The following is a 16311-nucleotide window of genomic DNA, read 5'->3' on the forward strand; positions in this document are numbered from 1 at the left end:
GCGCAATCTGGTGGCAGGTTAACTAGGGGTCTTTGCTTGCCTTCCCTCAACCCTAAGTTATTCCCTGCAACGGTAGTGACCGAATTAGCCTTCAGAATGGGAGGGGGAATGGGTTGATTACTCGGGGGCTGTGCAGATGTTACAGCTGGCACGATGTTTGTTGCATTGTGGCCCCCACTACAAGAGCTCGTAGCCCCCTCATTTACGATAGTTCCCATGTTAGTGTTCCTGTCTGCTTTAGATGATGACAGATGTGCAGATAGGAGAACCCCCAACCTAGAAACCTCCTTTGAGACCTGATCCATTTTATCCCCAACCCCTTTACTGGGAACTGCAGGGCCCTTGGTTTCTTTAGGGCTGACATTAGATTTTTGAGGGGTTTTTTCTACGGTGGCCAGGTGGGAAGCTAAAAGGGTACCCAATCTGGATACCTCTTTTGTAACCTGTTCGACTCTGTCTGCTAATGGTCTGAACATAGTCTCCATTTTCAATGTGAACATGTTAATCAAGGAGTCGAGTTGGTCACAATTCAAAGTAATGGTACCCCCCTCATTTGGACTATCAGAGAGGACTCCCCCGTCATCGTCCGTTGTGATGACCACCTTCTTGGCTTTCTTATGCCCTCCTCATTTATTTTGTGACCCTCTACAGGCTCTCACTTTCCTTCGTGCCTGCGGGGGTACTGGGGAGGGTTCCGGGGATGATATTGGTAAAGGTTGAGTAGTGGAAGACAGGGAGTTTTCTAGTAGTGCCATAGTGGGAGCTAGGCTGACAGATGTGTCTATGTCCGCAACTGTATGAGTGCTTGGGGCCCCCCTGGAACTAGATCACAGAACTCTGTTAATACAGAACTATTTGTAGGTGAAGCAGGCGGGCTGAATCGGCCTAGAGACTTGCGGCGTGCTGTATTGATCTTACTCACCACTTTTACCATATAGTTATCTATTGGCCCAGACAAAGATGGCGTCTTTGAGGAACGCAGTTTAGCCATGACAGACCAACTTAATTAACAGCCGATAAAACACACAACAATTAACACTCACGGTTCATAAGAGTCCCAAAGGAAAGTCCCAAAGTCCATGGCCCAGCCCGGCCTCCTCTGGCCTCTGACAGCCGCAGACGGCCCCGCCCTTGTCCCGGGACGTGCCCGCGCGCGTCCCGCGGGACGAGAGACTGTCGCTGCCTTTATGCGCCTCCTGGCGCTGCAAAGGGCGTCACTGTTGGTGGGAGGGACCCGGCGGAGCCAAGCCTGGCCGGGGAACAGGCGGAGCTAAGCCCGGCCCTTTGCTGCAGGTGCTGCTGCTGGAAACCGTCACAGAACAACCCCCACTGGCCTCGATACCGGCGCTGCCTTTATGCGCCTCCTGGCGCTGCACAGGGCGTCACTGTTGGTGCGAGGGACCCGGCAGAGCCAAGCCCGGGCGGGGAACAGGCGGAGCTAAGCCCGGCTCTTTGCTGCTGGTGCTGCCGCTGGAAACCGTCACAGAACAACTCCCACTGACCTCGATACCGGCACTGCCTTTATGCACCTCCTGGCGCTGCACAGGGCGTCACTGTTTGCTCCATGTTGGATATAGGTGAAATGTTTTGTCAAAGGTGTATTGTTGGTTGTGTTGTGTGTGATTTCAGGGTGGCATGGTTTTTATCTCAAATTAATCCAGAAGTGCAGTCTAGTGCTGTGCATATTTGCTCTGAAAAAGTGTAGTCACAGATAGAAGTACTGCCTACTGATGTACATTTACATCACATAAGCGTGGTTACAACTAGAGCAGCAGAACAGTTGGCGAAATAAGCAGAAAGTATGCATTCTTAGTACGGATGTCTCCCACTTGCCCTGTGTTAATTGTGGCCAGTTTTGGGAGGGATTCTTGGCCACACTCTTCTTATGCTCCCATAGGTTCGCTGAGCTGATGATCTCCAGCCAATGCGAGCCATACTTACGTAATGCGTAAAACCCAAGCCAGACTCGCACCTTGCACGTGCCAGGATGAGTGAGAAAAGATTCATTCGGAAGGCACTGCAGTGTGAGAACAAGACAGATCACTTCTGCCTTATAATAACCCACTCCCCCCTTCCATGCCCAATTCTGTCCGTTAGATTCCCTGGCAGTGTTTTGTGTAAATGGTATGGAGGCCTCTTCCCTTTCTTAAAGTTTCCACCCAGGCATTTTAACGTTGATTTATTTTAAGTTGGAAATAACCTTTTGGGGCAAGCAAAATTAAAGGGCCTGATAAACAAAACAAAAAAAATCTACACCTGTTTATGTACTATTATGTACAGATGTAGATGTATGACTTTTGGGAATCCTTGACCATTTCCAGTAGTAAGTTTGGAAACTTGACATTCATGTGACATTTTAAATGCTGGAATTCCCACAGTGTGGACTTTTATGCGCTCTGTGTGTGTGTGTGTGTGTGTGTGTGTGTGTGTGTGTGTGTGTGTGTGGGTGTGGGTGTGGGTGTGGTGTGTGTGTGCGCAGCTCTGTCTGTGTGTGTGTGTGCGCAGCTCTGTGTGTGTGTGGGTGTGTGTGTGTGTGCGCAGCTCTGTCTGTGTGTGTGTGTGTGTGTGTGTGTGCGCAGCTCTGTCTGTGTGTGTGGGTGTGTGTGCGCAGCTCTGTCAGGGGGTGTGTGTGTGTGCGCAGCTCTATGTGTGTGTGTGTGCGCAGCTCTGTCTGTGTGTGTGTGCGCGGCTGTGTGTGTGTGTGTGTGTGTGTGTATGTGCGCTGCTCTGTGTGTGTGTGTGTGTGTGTGTGTGTGTGTGTGTGTGTGTGCAGCTCTGTCTGTGTGTGTGTGTGTGTGCGCGCAGCTCTTTCTGTGTGTGTGTGTGTGTGTGTGTGTGTGTGTGTGTGTGTGTGGGCACAGCTCTGTCTGTGTGGCTCTGTGTCCGCGAATACTCTCTACTACTCTCTAATGCTCACCTATTGCCATTGTAAATGACAATAACATTTATTTATGTTTTTAAAAAAAAATGTTATGAGCAATGCAAATTGCTCTACCTTTAATAATGCCGAGACCATTGCATTGTAAATGCTTGTTTAATCTTGAGTATTGGCAAGAGCAACACATCTGCTTGTGTTAGCACAATAATACCAGACATGTTTACCTCAACAATACTTATTAAACAAGGTTGTTTAATTTTTAGTGTGTTTTTCAACTTAATTTGTTCTGTCTGAGTTTATGAACTATTATTGCATTTTGTATTGTAGTTTTACTGCTTTGTTTATATTAATTTGAGCTTTTGTAACGCATTCGAAGACTTCAACCTCGTCTGCACTTCAATGCACAAAAAATGTACTTTGTGAACCCCAAAATGGCTCAAACACTGATTGTCGTCCATTGCAGTCCATGGGTTGCCTACCTACAGGCTCATTTGTTCACTGCAATTTCTTTTTAATGAAAGAATGTAATTCTTTCTGTTCAGTTGTTACTATTTAGTGTCTATTCTGGAGCAGTGTGTGTGCCAGCTACATGGAGTTGATTTTTTTGTTGAATTAGGTTGTCCTGATAACATTAAAACTATACGTTCTCATGGATACAGCTTCCTACAGATGTTTCAAATTGTGAATTATGCTCAGGTGGCAGTCTCGTCCAGAAACGTTTTCTTCAACAGTAGCTCTCCACTTCCACCAGATGGTGCAGTAAGGCTTCAGCCACAACTTCATCCTTTGGATGTGATGCCACACCAGAATATATCTTGCCAGAGAAGATATCAACATTAATAAAGACGGAGTTCCGACTCCATCGACTGACACCCAGCAGATGAGGCCTTCCATCTATCATGATGGATTTGTTCAGGGTGGCTCCAGTACCCCATGGGCCATTCCCCAAAGGTGAGCCCGCTGCTGTGGGTTTGATGACTTGGGTGACTTTGAACGTCAGACCTATTTGCTACACAACTCCATGGCTTCCAGCCTGCACACTTTAGTAGAGAGTAATGGGCTGCAAGGCACTGCCATTCATCCATTAGCATTTTCTAAAATGATGTATTATGGCTCCTTCACACCAGAATTTCCTTCCGCACTGTCTTTGAAGTTTTTGAAGTTGACTGCAGTCAAAAGAGAAATTAAAGACACATTTTGATGCCGAGCTGTCGACGGAACGTCTACCGAGGGCCCAGAGATTTGCCTTAAAGTGACGAAAGTTTTGAGACTGTCACTGATGCCCTTGCCATGTCTGAACCAGCATGTGGCCATACAGAAGACTGTGGCTATAATGCTGCTAATATCCTTTCCCAACACTAATCCTGGTGTGTGTGTGTGTGTGTGTGTGTATATATATATGTATATGTGTATATATATATATGTATATATATATATATATTCAAAAAAGAAGGTTGCTCATTGCGTAAGAAGACCCACACAGCGTTTTATTTCAGCCTTTTACTTGGTAGACAGCTACAAGCCTGTTCACAGGACCTTCGAGCGTACTGTCAGCCGATTCTGCCACACGCGTTCCGGGACCATGTCCCTTGTTCACTGGCTCAGCATACTGGGAGGTAAGGCAGCGCATTCTCTTTACCTTTTTCAAGTGTTCTTTAGGGACCGCCTCACATCGGGCGTGTCAGCGCTACGCATGCTGGTTCATGCAGTTCAATATAGCAGTTCTTGAATAGGCGCTGTAGTTTACTTCCACAAAATTCACAAGTTGCCCAGGTCCCGAAAACTGCTTGCAACTTCACTTTAGTCTGCCAACTCGACACGCTGTTCCAATGCGTGCCTTTCAAGTTCATGGCACACGGACCTGCAGTTGCGGGGGGGTTCTTCTCGTGGCCAGAGCGGGCCACTTAATGTTCAAAAAAGAAGGTTGCTCATTGCGTAAGAAGACCCACACAGCGTTTTATTTCAGCCTTTTACTTGGTAGACAGCTACAAGCCTGTTCACAGGACCTTCGAGCGTACTGTCAGCCGATTCTGCCACACGCGTTCCGGGACCATGTCCCTTGTTCACTGGCTCAGCATACTGGGAGGTAAGGCAGCGCATTCTCTTTACCTTTTTCAAGTGTGGGTCTTCTTACGCAATGAGCAACCTTCTTGTTTGAACATTAAGTGGCCCGCTCTGGCCACGAGAAGTCAAGTCAAGTCAAGTCATAAAATTTATATAGCGCACTACATACCCAGAGGGTTTCAAGGCGCAACTGCAGGTCCGTGTGCCATGAACTTGAAAGGCACGCATTGGAACAGCGTGTCGAGTTGGCAGACTAAAGTGAAGTTGCAAGCAGTTTTCGGGACCTGGGCAACTTGTGAATTTTGTGGAAGTAAACTACAGCGCCTATTCAAGAACTGCTATATTGAACTGCATGAACCAGCATGCGTAGCGCTGACACGCCCGATGTGAGGCGGTCCCTAAAGAACACTTGAAAAAGGTAAAGAGAATGCGCTGCCTTACCTCCCAGTATGCTGAGCCAGTGAACAAGGGACATGGTCCCGGAACGCGTGTGGCAGAATCGGCTGACAGTACGCTCGAAGGTCCTGTGAACAGGCTTGTAGCTGTCTACCAAGTAAAAGGCTGAAATAAAACGCTGTGTGGGTCTCCTTACGCAATGAGCAACCTTCTTTTTTGAACATTAAGTGGCCCGCTCTGGCCACGAGAAGAACCCCCCCCGCAACTGCAGGTCCGTGTGCCATGAACTTGAAAGGCACGCATTGGAACAGGGTGTCGAGTTGGCAGACTAAAGTGAAGTTGCAAGCAGTTTTCGGGACCTGGGCAACTTGTGAATTTTGTGGAAGTAAACTACAGCGCCTATTAAAGAACTGCTATATTGAACTGCATGAACCAGCATGCGTAGCGCTGACACGCCCGATGTGAGGCGGTCCCTAAAGAACACTTGAAAAAGGTAAAGAGAATGCGCTGCCTTACCTCCCAGTATGCTGAGCCAGTGAACAAGGGACATGGTCCCGGAACGCGTGTGGCAGAATCGGCTGACAGTACGCTCGAAGGTCCTGTGAACAGGCTTGTAGCTGTCTACCAAGTAAAAGGCTGAAATAAAACGCTGTGTAGGTCTTCTTACGCAATGAGCAACCTTCTTTTTTGAACATTAAGTGGCCCGCTCTGGCCACGAGAAGAACCCCCCCGCAACTGCAGGTCCGTGTGCCATGAACTTGAAAGGCACGCATTGGAACAGCGTGTCGAGTTGGCAGACTAAAGTGAAGTTGCAAGCAGTTTTCGGGACCTGGGCAACTTGTGAATTTTGTGGAAGTAAACTACAGCGCCTATTCAAGAACTGCTATATTGAACTGCATGAACCAGCATGCGTAGCGCTGACACGCCCGATGTGAGGCGGTCCCTAAAGAACACTTGAAAAAGGTAAAGAGAATGCGCTGCCTTACCTCCCAGTATGCTGAGCCAGTGAACAAGGGACATGGTCCCGGAACGCGTGTGGCAGAATCGGCTGACAGTACGCTCGAAGGTCCTGTGAACAGGCTTGTAGCTGTCTACCAAGTAAAAGGCTGAAATAAAACGCTGTGTGGGTCTTCTTACGCAATGAGCAACCTTCTTTTTTTAATATATATATAAATATAGATATAGATATAGATATATATATATATACATATATTGATATAGATATATAGATATAGATATATAGATATATTGTTATAGTACAAACAAATGAAGACACATAAACACCTATCATCAATTAATATCGCACTACCAAACCATCAGATTAAGCTTAATTAATACAATAGTTAATCGTTATGAATCAAGTCTTATAGTATGAGTAGTCACTATTACAATGTGTTTATGAAAGCAATCATTGTTTGCCTAAAGGCCTTAAGATGATATCAACCCCTTCCATTTTGTATGATAGCGAGCTCGATCTCACAAAAATGTATACATTGATACCACTTGCCCTCATTGTAGGTGGGTTTTTCCCAAGCCATAGTTTTTGCAATCTGTAACCTTGGTCAATAATGGTTGGAATGTCTCCGAATGTATATGGACACAACCTTTGATAGCAAATGCCTCTTGGGCTAAAAGCATGTCTCCCAATTGCAGTGCTTCAAGAACTGCAGTGCTGCAACTCAGTCTCGGGGACTAGGTTCCCAGCAAGAAAGTTCCAAGACACCTATCTTCAGCACCCAGAAATCTCCTCCAACTTCCAAGCAGAGGATGAACATTGTAGGGGCGATGTTGCATGAAAGCTTTTCCTCCCCCTCAGGTGATTATTCATAGTCGGGAGATAGAATGGTCCCAGTATTACGCATCTTACACCTGCTGGGAGTGATGGCATTGTGCATGGTGATGGTGCCTCATGCCAGGTTGCATATCCCAGGCCTTCAGAAGTGACTGATTAAGCTGTGGCAAACACAAGGAGAGGATGGACGGAGCGCTGAAACTTTTCAGACTGTGAAAAGTTTCAGCGCTCCATTCATCATCTACTTGTGTTTGCTTTGTTTGCCCTAAGTTGGCAGGGAATGACAGACGTGAGTCCCTTGCTCACGTTGCCACTGGATTCAAGCTAGCCTGGCTGATGAGGAGTGTTACCCCGAAACCGGTCCCTGGATACTTCTTTCTGGTTCAGGGAAGACCTGGCTTGGCAGTTCGGGCTGGACTGTTCCAGGAGTCACAGGGTCAAGACTGATTTGCATATAGCCTGGTCTGAACTGGGGTGGCAAAGTGAGCTAAAGAACGATGATGGATTCAATCCAGATCTGTGACTGGGGATGAGTGTCTGAAAAGTTTCAGCACTCCGTCCATCACCTCCTTGTGTTTGCTGAGTAAGCAGTGGCTCCAACATCAAGGAAGTGTGTAGGCTTGGATGAAGGTCTTCGAGTTGGTCCATAAGGATCTACACTGATGGCTGTCCCTCCAACCTTCTGATGGGTCTTTTGTTCAGCCCTTTGCATGTGCAGCATAACATAGTCATGGCCTGTTATGTTGGGCTAAGGCACCGGCACAAACTAGCACAGAGCCTTTGGCCCATGTCAGAGCTGCATTTGCACATAAACATGCTGACGTTGCAGTTGATTTCATTGCTATAAAGTTCTCCCTTTTTTCAGTCTTTGAGAGCTCCATGCGAATTTTTTCAGACAATGCCACCATAGTCCACTATATCAACAGATTGTGCTTCACCACAAAACTGATCATCTCTAGATAGGTGGATCTCTTCGTCATGGCCCAGAAAACGAAGTGTCCTCAGATTTGTGCCATACTCCTCCCTCTGTTCCCTGTGGGCCACCTTCAGTTTCAGTTGGTTAGAGGGTCTGCTATTTGCATTTGCCCTTATTCAGCTTGTGTTGAAGATCCTGTGAAAGGTGTAAGATGATCAAGCACAGCTGATTCTGATTACCTGAACATGACAAGGAGAATTTGGTACGCAGATATGCTGGCACTGAACATTCGGCCTCGCTCCTGCAAAGTGTGAACCGGTTTTCCCAGCAGAGTGGTAAGGTTATCCACTCCAATCTCAAACGTTGTTTTTGACTGCACACATAGAGATTGGTGTCCAACTTCCAAATTAAGTTTTTTAGGACACTGGAGCACGTTTGTTCTGTGGTGAGTCAGAAGGCTTAAAAGTGTCTCCGTCGTGCCTTTCTGTTGTCCTTCTGTTTGCACTGAATCTGGCTCAGCACGGCTTAAAAGTGGCTGCTGTCATTCTGTTTGGTGGCTGTCTATCCAAAAGTCACCACAAATAGCACTTATCCTGGAAGGTTTACTTTACTTGTTTCCAGTATCATTTCATGAATTTTCAAGGGCAGAGTTGCTTTTAAATCCACACTGCAGCAACTGGTCACATTGGAGAGCTTGTGCTGGGAAAACCTTTTCAGGCCTGTCTGGCACCTAGAGGATATTCAATAGGTGAGGAATCTGCAGAAAGATTAGGTTCCAGCATAAATATGGTTACCAAAGCTACATTTCTTTTGGCCCTTTTCACCATTTGTTTTCATTCAATGAGATTTAAAGAAATGTATTAATCATTTTTTTCTTTCTTATAGACTCTAATTGTGGCCTGGATTCGAGCAAATCTGAGCGTTTATATTTCACGAGAACTCTGGGATGAACTACTTTGTGTGCTTTCCTCTCTTACTGACTGGGAAGAGTTGATAACTGAATGGGCAAAAATAATGGACTCTTTAACAGCTGTGCTGTCAAGGACTGTCTACGGAGTCGATATGGCAAATTTGCCATTGGATAAGCTTAGTGAACAAAAGGAAAAAAAACAACGAGGCAAAGGTAAAATGTTTTTATATTGTGTTTTTCCATTATTTAAATGCCTAGTACTGTTCTTGGATGTTTATTCATGTGTTTCATATTAGTCGAGTATGTCGTTTTAAAGTTGCATGATATCTGTCAGACACCAAGCCTTCAGACATGCCAGATCGAACTATAATTCGAGACACAGCAAGCAAAGTGAATATTATGCATCAGACGATGAGTTGGATGGTGAACTGAGGGAATACAAGCCAGTTAAACAGACATGCTAACTGGCACCCCTTGACCCGTAAACACCATAGTTCTCTTTCAAGGTATACAACTCATCATTTTCATCTGAAGCAGGAGAATGGAGCAGTCAATCCAGGCAAATTGCACATCTTTGGTTTGCGAGTTGGAATGATACATCCGGGCCCTTGCCTCTTACCTGAGCGGCTCCAGGTTCTTACATGAAGTCCACATCCTCCATTTACAAACAAGATTTTGGTATGTTTTTAGGCCACACCTGTCACTATTATGGATGTAGAAGGCATATTCCTGTATTTATTTTTTCATATATTTTATGGAACGCAGTGGAAGGACCCACGCTGTTTGTCAGAGGAACGGGTCCTGCCACTGCTGCTCAAACTGAATATCTGAATCTTTTCTTTGTGTTAACCAGAAACATTTGCTGTGTGTGTCCCCTAGAAAGTTAAAATAGAAGGTTCTGGGCAAATCATAATGTAGCATGGTAAGGATCTCTATGACCTCTACAATAGACTTGGTGATCCTATAGTATCAAACTATACATTTTCAAATCACGACTGCCATCCAAGTGGTTCTAGTCCGAACTCTGTATTCCCCACAGCAGGCACAGGCTTTTCACTTTTTCAAGGTAAGGACCACTTTTCCTCCCAAGTCACATGCCTTCGCTTCCTTTCCCCATGCCCCTGCCTGACATCACAAGTGTAGATGCCTTTGAGAGTAAACGATTCTGCTTCTGAAGGTCCCATCCAATGCTAATTCCTATAACTTTGCTAGTATCCTCCATTCCCCATGGCAGGGGATGAGACATCTTTATAGCACCATAGAGACTGTGGATCTCTTTATAGAGCTTTGTCCCTTGACATCCTGTTGGTTCCAGGGGTGTAGATATTAAAAGCCTCCCTTTGGGGTAGTCCCCTATTCTTAAAACGCGTGTTTGACTTCTCACTGCTTCACCTGACAGAACATTGAGATCCATTTCTCGACACAGTCAAAGGCTGTCCTACCCAGTTCACTCATTTGTATGCAGGCCTCTGCTTCTGACAAACTTGCATGAATAAGAGTTCTACTATGGGTGTCTGTCAACAACTTTTTTATAGATCAGATCCAATACATCGCTCCTCTTCTTGTTAGAGTCTAAGGTCGAATTCTTGGCTTCCAAGGTCTGCCTCTAAGTGGTGACTTCCAAAGTGGTCATCCTGCACACTAAGGACACTAGAGCCATTTTTTATTGGTAGAACATTAATTTAATGCACATTACAATGAAGTCTCGGTGTGCAGTGTCTGAAAGCCAGGAGGTACACACTACATCGTTGGCTGTGGCATTGTACGAGTGGAGACCTTACCCAGGACATATTCATTCTGGTCTCCAACTCTACTTTTGTGCCCAGCAAAAGAGCTGACAGCATGAGCAGGGCTTACCCCACATTCCACCAGCCCAACAAGGCAGCTTTTGTCTTCATCTTTGAGGCGGGGTATGTCTGGCACATGGGGTGTCTGTGGCTCATCTGTAAACATAATACTTCAACCCCGAAGATGCTTAGTCACCCTAGAGGGGCTCAACTTTGTTCTGTCTTGTGTGTTTGGCTTATGTGCTGCTCCTTTTACTCCAGAGTAAAGTTGATTGGCTTCCTCTAATTCTGAAAAAAATTGGCAAAGCATCCTCAGGACTCAAGGGTGGAAGAAAAAGACCCCCTATTTATATACTGAATAAATGGGTTCTTGTGAAAGCTAAAAAACCACTGTACAAATGGAAAAAATCATCAGTTTTTCGATTTGTAGGCTACTGAGGGAATAGGTAGTCAAGTAACAATACTGTACTGAAGAGTAGAAAATGGGAGAGACACCTCACAGGAGCACAACATGGAGGGTAGTATTATTCTATGCACCTTATGAACTTCTCTTCATCTCTGTTTTCTTGTACGAAGAAGGCAAAACATATTGGTTCCTCACGCCTGTCACGTATCCTGAAATCTACCACGGGCCTCTACCGCTGAAGTACACGGTGGTGCACCACCCTAATTAAACACCCTACTGCCCAAGTACCTAGACCAGTGATACGGTCTGAAAAGGCAAGTAATATAGGAGGCACAATGTATAAGAAAATCTGATTACACATTCAAACTTTATTGTATTCGCATGCGTATAAAACACAACCAGTCAGTCACATTTGTAGACTAATAATGTAAAGTTGGCATGTTTTACTGCTTATAGAAAGCTGGAACAGTTTCATCAGGAGCAACAAATAAACAATATAGAGTATGTACTCACTGCCCGTAATAGTGGATGGGTGTCCCTGAAACCAAAAGTAAATCTGTGAAGAATACCATATGGCATACTTTAGTAAGTTTGTTGCGATGTAAATTTCTTCCATAGCATAATGTAGTGAGAGAGAAAATAATTCAGAAAAAAATATAAAACCCATGCTGTAATGTAGATGCTCCCCTAAAGTTGTCAAACTTTCTGCAAGCAAGTGGAAAACGGAGCTGTAGAAGTGATTACTTTGCCTGGTGAAGTGATAACAATGTATTTTCTTAAGTTTCATGATGAGAAGAGGCATATGGACATCCATCAAAATACGGAGGAAGTTGCTCACCATGTGTAATCTGAGAACCTCAGCGTTGACAAACAGCTCTGAAGAAAAGAAACCGATTATAATTAATGGTGTATTCACATCCAATCGGTCGTGGAACCTGTTAAAATATCTGAATAATTATTATTAGAAAGCGACACGCTGCTCAGAAATAAGGCATCTTAATTTCTGTTGTTTATTAGAATGTTATCTTTTAGCCTTTCAGTTTTTCAGAGCTCAGAGGTAATAGGAAAAATAGAATAGAACACGACCTGATGTTGCAGCGTAAGCTCATCTCTCAGATCGAAGACCTAGTGATAAGACTCTACAGTCTTAGAAAGGACCATGTTAGGCTAAGATGAACTTTTTAAGTGAAGAGTAAAGTTAAGAATTACTTGTCTTGTCAGCCAACACATTGTTGTAAACAAGTATAAACTTCGCAATAAAAAAAACAATAAACATATAAAACAAATAAAGAAAGGGGAGCAACTAAATCTTCCTGGCTTGTCAGGTTGTAATTAAAACACAGAACACACTTACTAAAAGGATCTACTCCCACGGCTTATGACTGTGAGAGGGAGAGTGGAAGAGGGATTTTTTTTTATCTATAAATATACATAAATAAATTAGGGTGGCGCTGTGTTAATGAGCTAAATGTTTAGTTTTCATTCAAGCATGGCATCTCTTTTTTGAGAAAAAGATCCACCTTCTCTCCCTTCAGCATTCTGTTTCAGGGCTACCCAACACTTTTTTTCTTCATGGTCCAAGAAAGATCTGTATGCTTATGTTGTTTCCCCTTAAAGTAACATACAATCTAGATGCCAGTTTTTGTTATTATAAAGTACTTCCACCAGAACCAACGTCATCAATGAACCCATATGGACCCTGTACGTAAAAAAACTCTACACAACCGGGCACAGAGTGCTCCTTTTCCAGAAAACCTAAACCCCATGGAGGACTCAAAGTAACGCGACATAATACTCACGATCAATAAGGTCAAAGAAGTTATACTTAACACAAGAGCATCGGGTGCACCTGGCCCAAACGGGGTCACAGCACAACTGTTCAAAGGCGATCAACTACTATGATCGGCAATACTGTTCCGCTTATGTTTTAAACTCTGCCAAATACCAGACACCTAGAGAGGGTCAATATTGCACCTAATTTTTAAAAAGGGCGACAAACCGAATCCCTCCAATTACTGTTTGATCACCCTTTTCGACGTAGAGGCCAAGATATACGCCTCAGCCATTAAAAAAAATCTGGAGTCTTGAGCAACAACAAATGCAATAATCACATTTTGTCAAACAGGATTTAGAGCAAAGTCTTCCACTGGACAATAACATTACCTTTTCCAATCTCGTTCAGGAGGCGAACACACAGAAATCACAAGCTCTCTGTGCATGTTTTGTTGACTATTTGTCCCCATTTGACCTGATGGATAGGGGCAATCTATGGAGCAAACTCCAGGCATGGGGCATTTCAAGCGACCTGCTTAATGCCATGATTGCACTCTATTCATCAACTTGGGTGAGGGTCAAGCTCTAGGACACTGCTCTAACAAAAACATCATTACCAATCAAGGTCTTAAACAAGGATGTGTGCTTGCCCCAATGCTTTTTAACTAATACACTGCAGATATGTCTTCGTCACTAAACCAAGCCAATCTACTTCCCCCAAAAATAGTAACAACCAAGATTACGATATTACAGTATGTCCATATAGTTCTCCTTGATAATTCAAAAATAGAGTTCCAGAGAGCCCTTAACGCCCTCCATACATATAATAAGACAAGCAAGATGATAGTGAACACTTCAAAAACAAAGGTGACATCATTTGGAAGGATGTACAAGCACATGAATCGTCACTGATATCTTAAAAATTACAGGAGCAAAATTGTATATCTACTTGGGCACTTGGCTTTCGGCAAACAGTGGACCAAAAACGCATCTGAGTCATCTTAAAGATCAGGCTGCACTAATTATCACCAGTCTTTGCCAACTGAACACCTCCTTTGAAAGCCCTACTTCAGCCCCAATCCGCAAAGTGCTTAGGGCCACATTACCTTGTGTTTGCTTTGTACACCTTAAGTTGGCAGGGTATGCCCAGACGTGCGTCCCTTGCTCACTTTGCCACTGGATTCAAGCTAGCCTGGCTGATGAGGGCTGTTAGCCTGAAACCAATCCCGGGATGCCTGTTTCCGGCCCAGGAAAGACATGGCTTGGCAGTTCGGGCTCGACTGTTCCCATGAGGCACAAGGTCAAGACTGATTTGCATATAGCTGTGTCTGAACTATGGTGGTAAAGTGTTCTAAAGACCAATGATGGATTCAACCCAGATCTGTGACTGGGGGTGAGTGTCTGAAAAGTTTCAGTGCTCCGTCCATCATCTCCTTGTGTTTGCTTTGTTCGCCCTAAGGTGGAAGGGCATGCCCATACGTGGGTCCCTTGCTCACTTTGCCACTGGATTCAAGCTTACTTTGAGAACAAGGGTACCCCATAAAGCGAACCTGGGGTGAGTATGTACTTTTAGAAAAAACAATGGTTCAGGGATGGCCTGATAAGGTCCTAAAGAGAGTACAGCGAATGATTAATTAACGCTGGGGATCTAGGGATGTAGGTTCATATACAATCTTTTATTTAATTTATTTTTTTAAACAATTCTCATAATGTTTTCAGGTGCTCAAATGAGTGACAAGGTGCAGAACGTGACACAAGTGAACATAGTGAAAAAACGAACTGTCACACAACAACAAGGCTAAAAACCACAGAGATATATACAATGAAGTGGGGGTATTTCCTTGGGTAGGTCGACGACGTTTCGATCTATATGAGTTTAGATCATCATCAGGACTGATGAGCCTCCTGAAGCTGCAAAGAGGTGATTGGAATTACAATTAGCATGTGGAGCTACAGAATCATTTTCTTAGCTTTAGTGATACTTGTGCTCCCAGTGTCATGATTTATTTCCATGCACATTTCGATCAAAAAGGGATGAGGGGGCGCTTAGCAGTCTCACCAAATGTGTGCTGCGCATATTTACTTATCTAAAAACGAGGGGTAGCATTTGAATGCATGCAATGTGTTTATCGTCGTATGGGTGACTTACTTAGTACCATGGGGTAATTGAATTCGACAGAAAAAACTTTTTGAATCAGAGTAACTGGTTTATCCGGTAATTTGCCAGAGAAAATTTCTAAAGGAGACAGAAAGCCGGAGTCATTTCGAGCTGTGGGCATGTAGATAATTGTTAGTTATTACAGAGCTCTAATAGTCATGGCTTTCCACAATGATTCAGTCTAACCTTGGAGCAGCGTTAACTTGATATGATGTAATCGCTACAACATATAGATTGTCAGTGACCAGGCTCAGTAGCGCTTCTAGTAGTCCTAGTAGTGGTTAATTTTCAGAGTACTACAATAGTTATTGCATGAACAGTGCAGCGTTAAATTGACAGTGAAGAGGCTCAGTTAGTTATAATAAAATATAGTTGCCAAAGGAGAAGTTAGGATTACTAGCAGAGCGAAGGCTAAATCAATGCTGGACTTACTAGAACCAAAGGAGTAAATTTGTCCGGAGTTAGAGTGGCTGGTCAATTTGACTTAGATGAGGGTCCTTCTCGAACCTGCAACATTTCAAGTATTTACATAAGGAACTAGCAGTTTAAGGAGCCTTGGCAGAGTGAGAAGGCGGAGGAAAAAGGAACTGACTGAGTGTATTAAAACGTTGTTTCCTAGGGGGTCCGAGTAGCGCTCGATCAATTTGGCTTAGATGAGGGTCCTACTGGAATCTGTGGGGCAACATTTCAAGTATTTACATAAGGAATTTAGCAGTTTGAGGAGCCCTGGCAAAGTGAAAAGGCGGGGGGAAAAAGGGAAACTTACTGAGTATATTAAAAACGGGGTTTTCTTGGTGGTCCGAGTAGCGCTGTAGTCGCTATAAAAGACGATAACTTGTTGGTGTATGGGTCGCCTAGAACTACGGGGCAAGAGTACAGAAAATTAATTAAATGATTGCAACTCCATCGAGTTAACGGCGCCCGGGCGACAGGGAACTTACTTAATCACGGCGGGTAGGCGGCTGTAAGGGGGCGTCCGAGTGCCTCGCTGCTTAGCTGCTCTCATGCTGAATGCCGGGTCGGTCCTGCAAAAACAGAGCTTCCTGGTTGCACGCGCAAGCGCAAGAGCGTCTTGTGTTTGCGCATGCGCATTAGGGGTTTAGCGCGCCAGTAGTGTTTTGGACACGTTTGTGTACCAGTTAAGCTATTATGAAGGCGTTTTTTTCTGTTTTTAATGCGTATGGACAGCGCTGGTTATATTTTAAGATCATGGAACCGATTTTTGTGGGGA

General features: G+C 44.4%; 1 protein-coding gene across 5 annotated transcripts in view; it reads left to right on the top strand.

Annotated features, from left to right (window-relative positions):
* Positions 1 to 16311, top strand: part of RALGAPA2 (Ral GTPase activating protein catalytic subunit alpha 2) — a 1781019-nt gene that overhangs the window by 682425 nt on the left and 1082283 nt on the right. For all 5 annotated transcript variants that reach the window (XM_086927515.1, XM_086927511.1, XM_086927512.1 and 2 more), the window contains exon 15: positions 8932 to 9169. In XM_086927515.1, the coding sequence (XP_086783641.1) occupies positions 8932 to 9169 (238 nt within the window). The remainder of the gene's footprint in view (positions 1 to 8931; positions 9170 to 16311) is intronic.

This window comes from Lissotriton vulgaris, chromosome 6 (assembly GCF_964263255.1).
Source record: "Lissotriton vulgaris chromosome 6, aLisVul1.2, whole genome shotgun sequence".
In the NCBI taxonomy this organism is placed as follows: Eukaryota; Metazoa; Chordata; class Amphibia; order Caudata; family Salamandridae; genus Lissotriton; species Lissotriton vulgaris.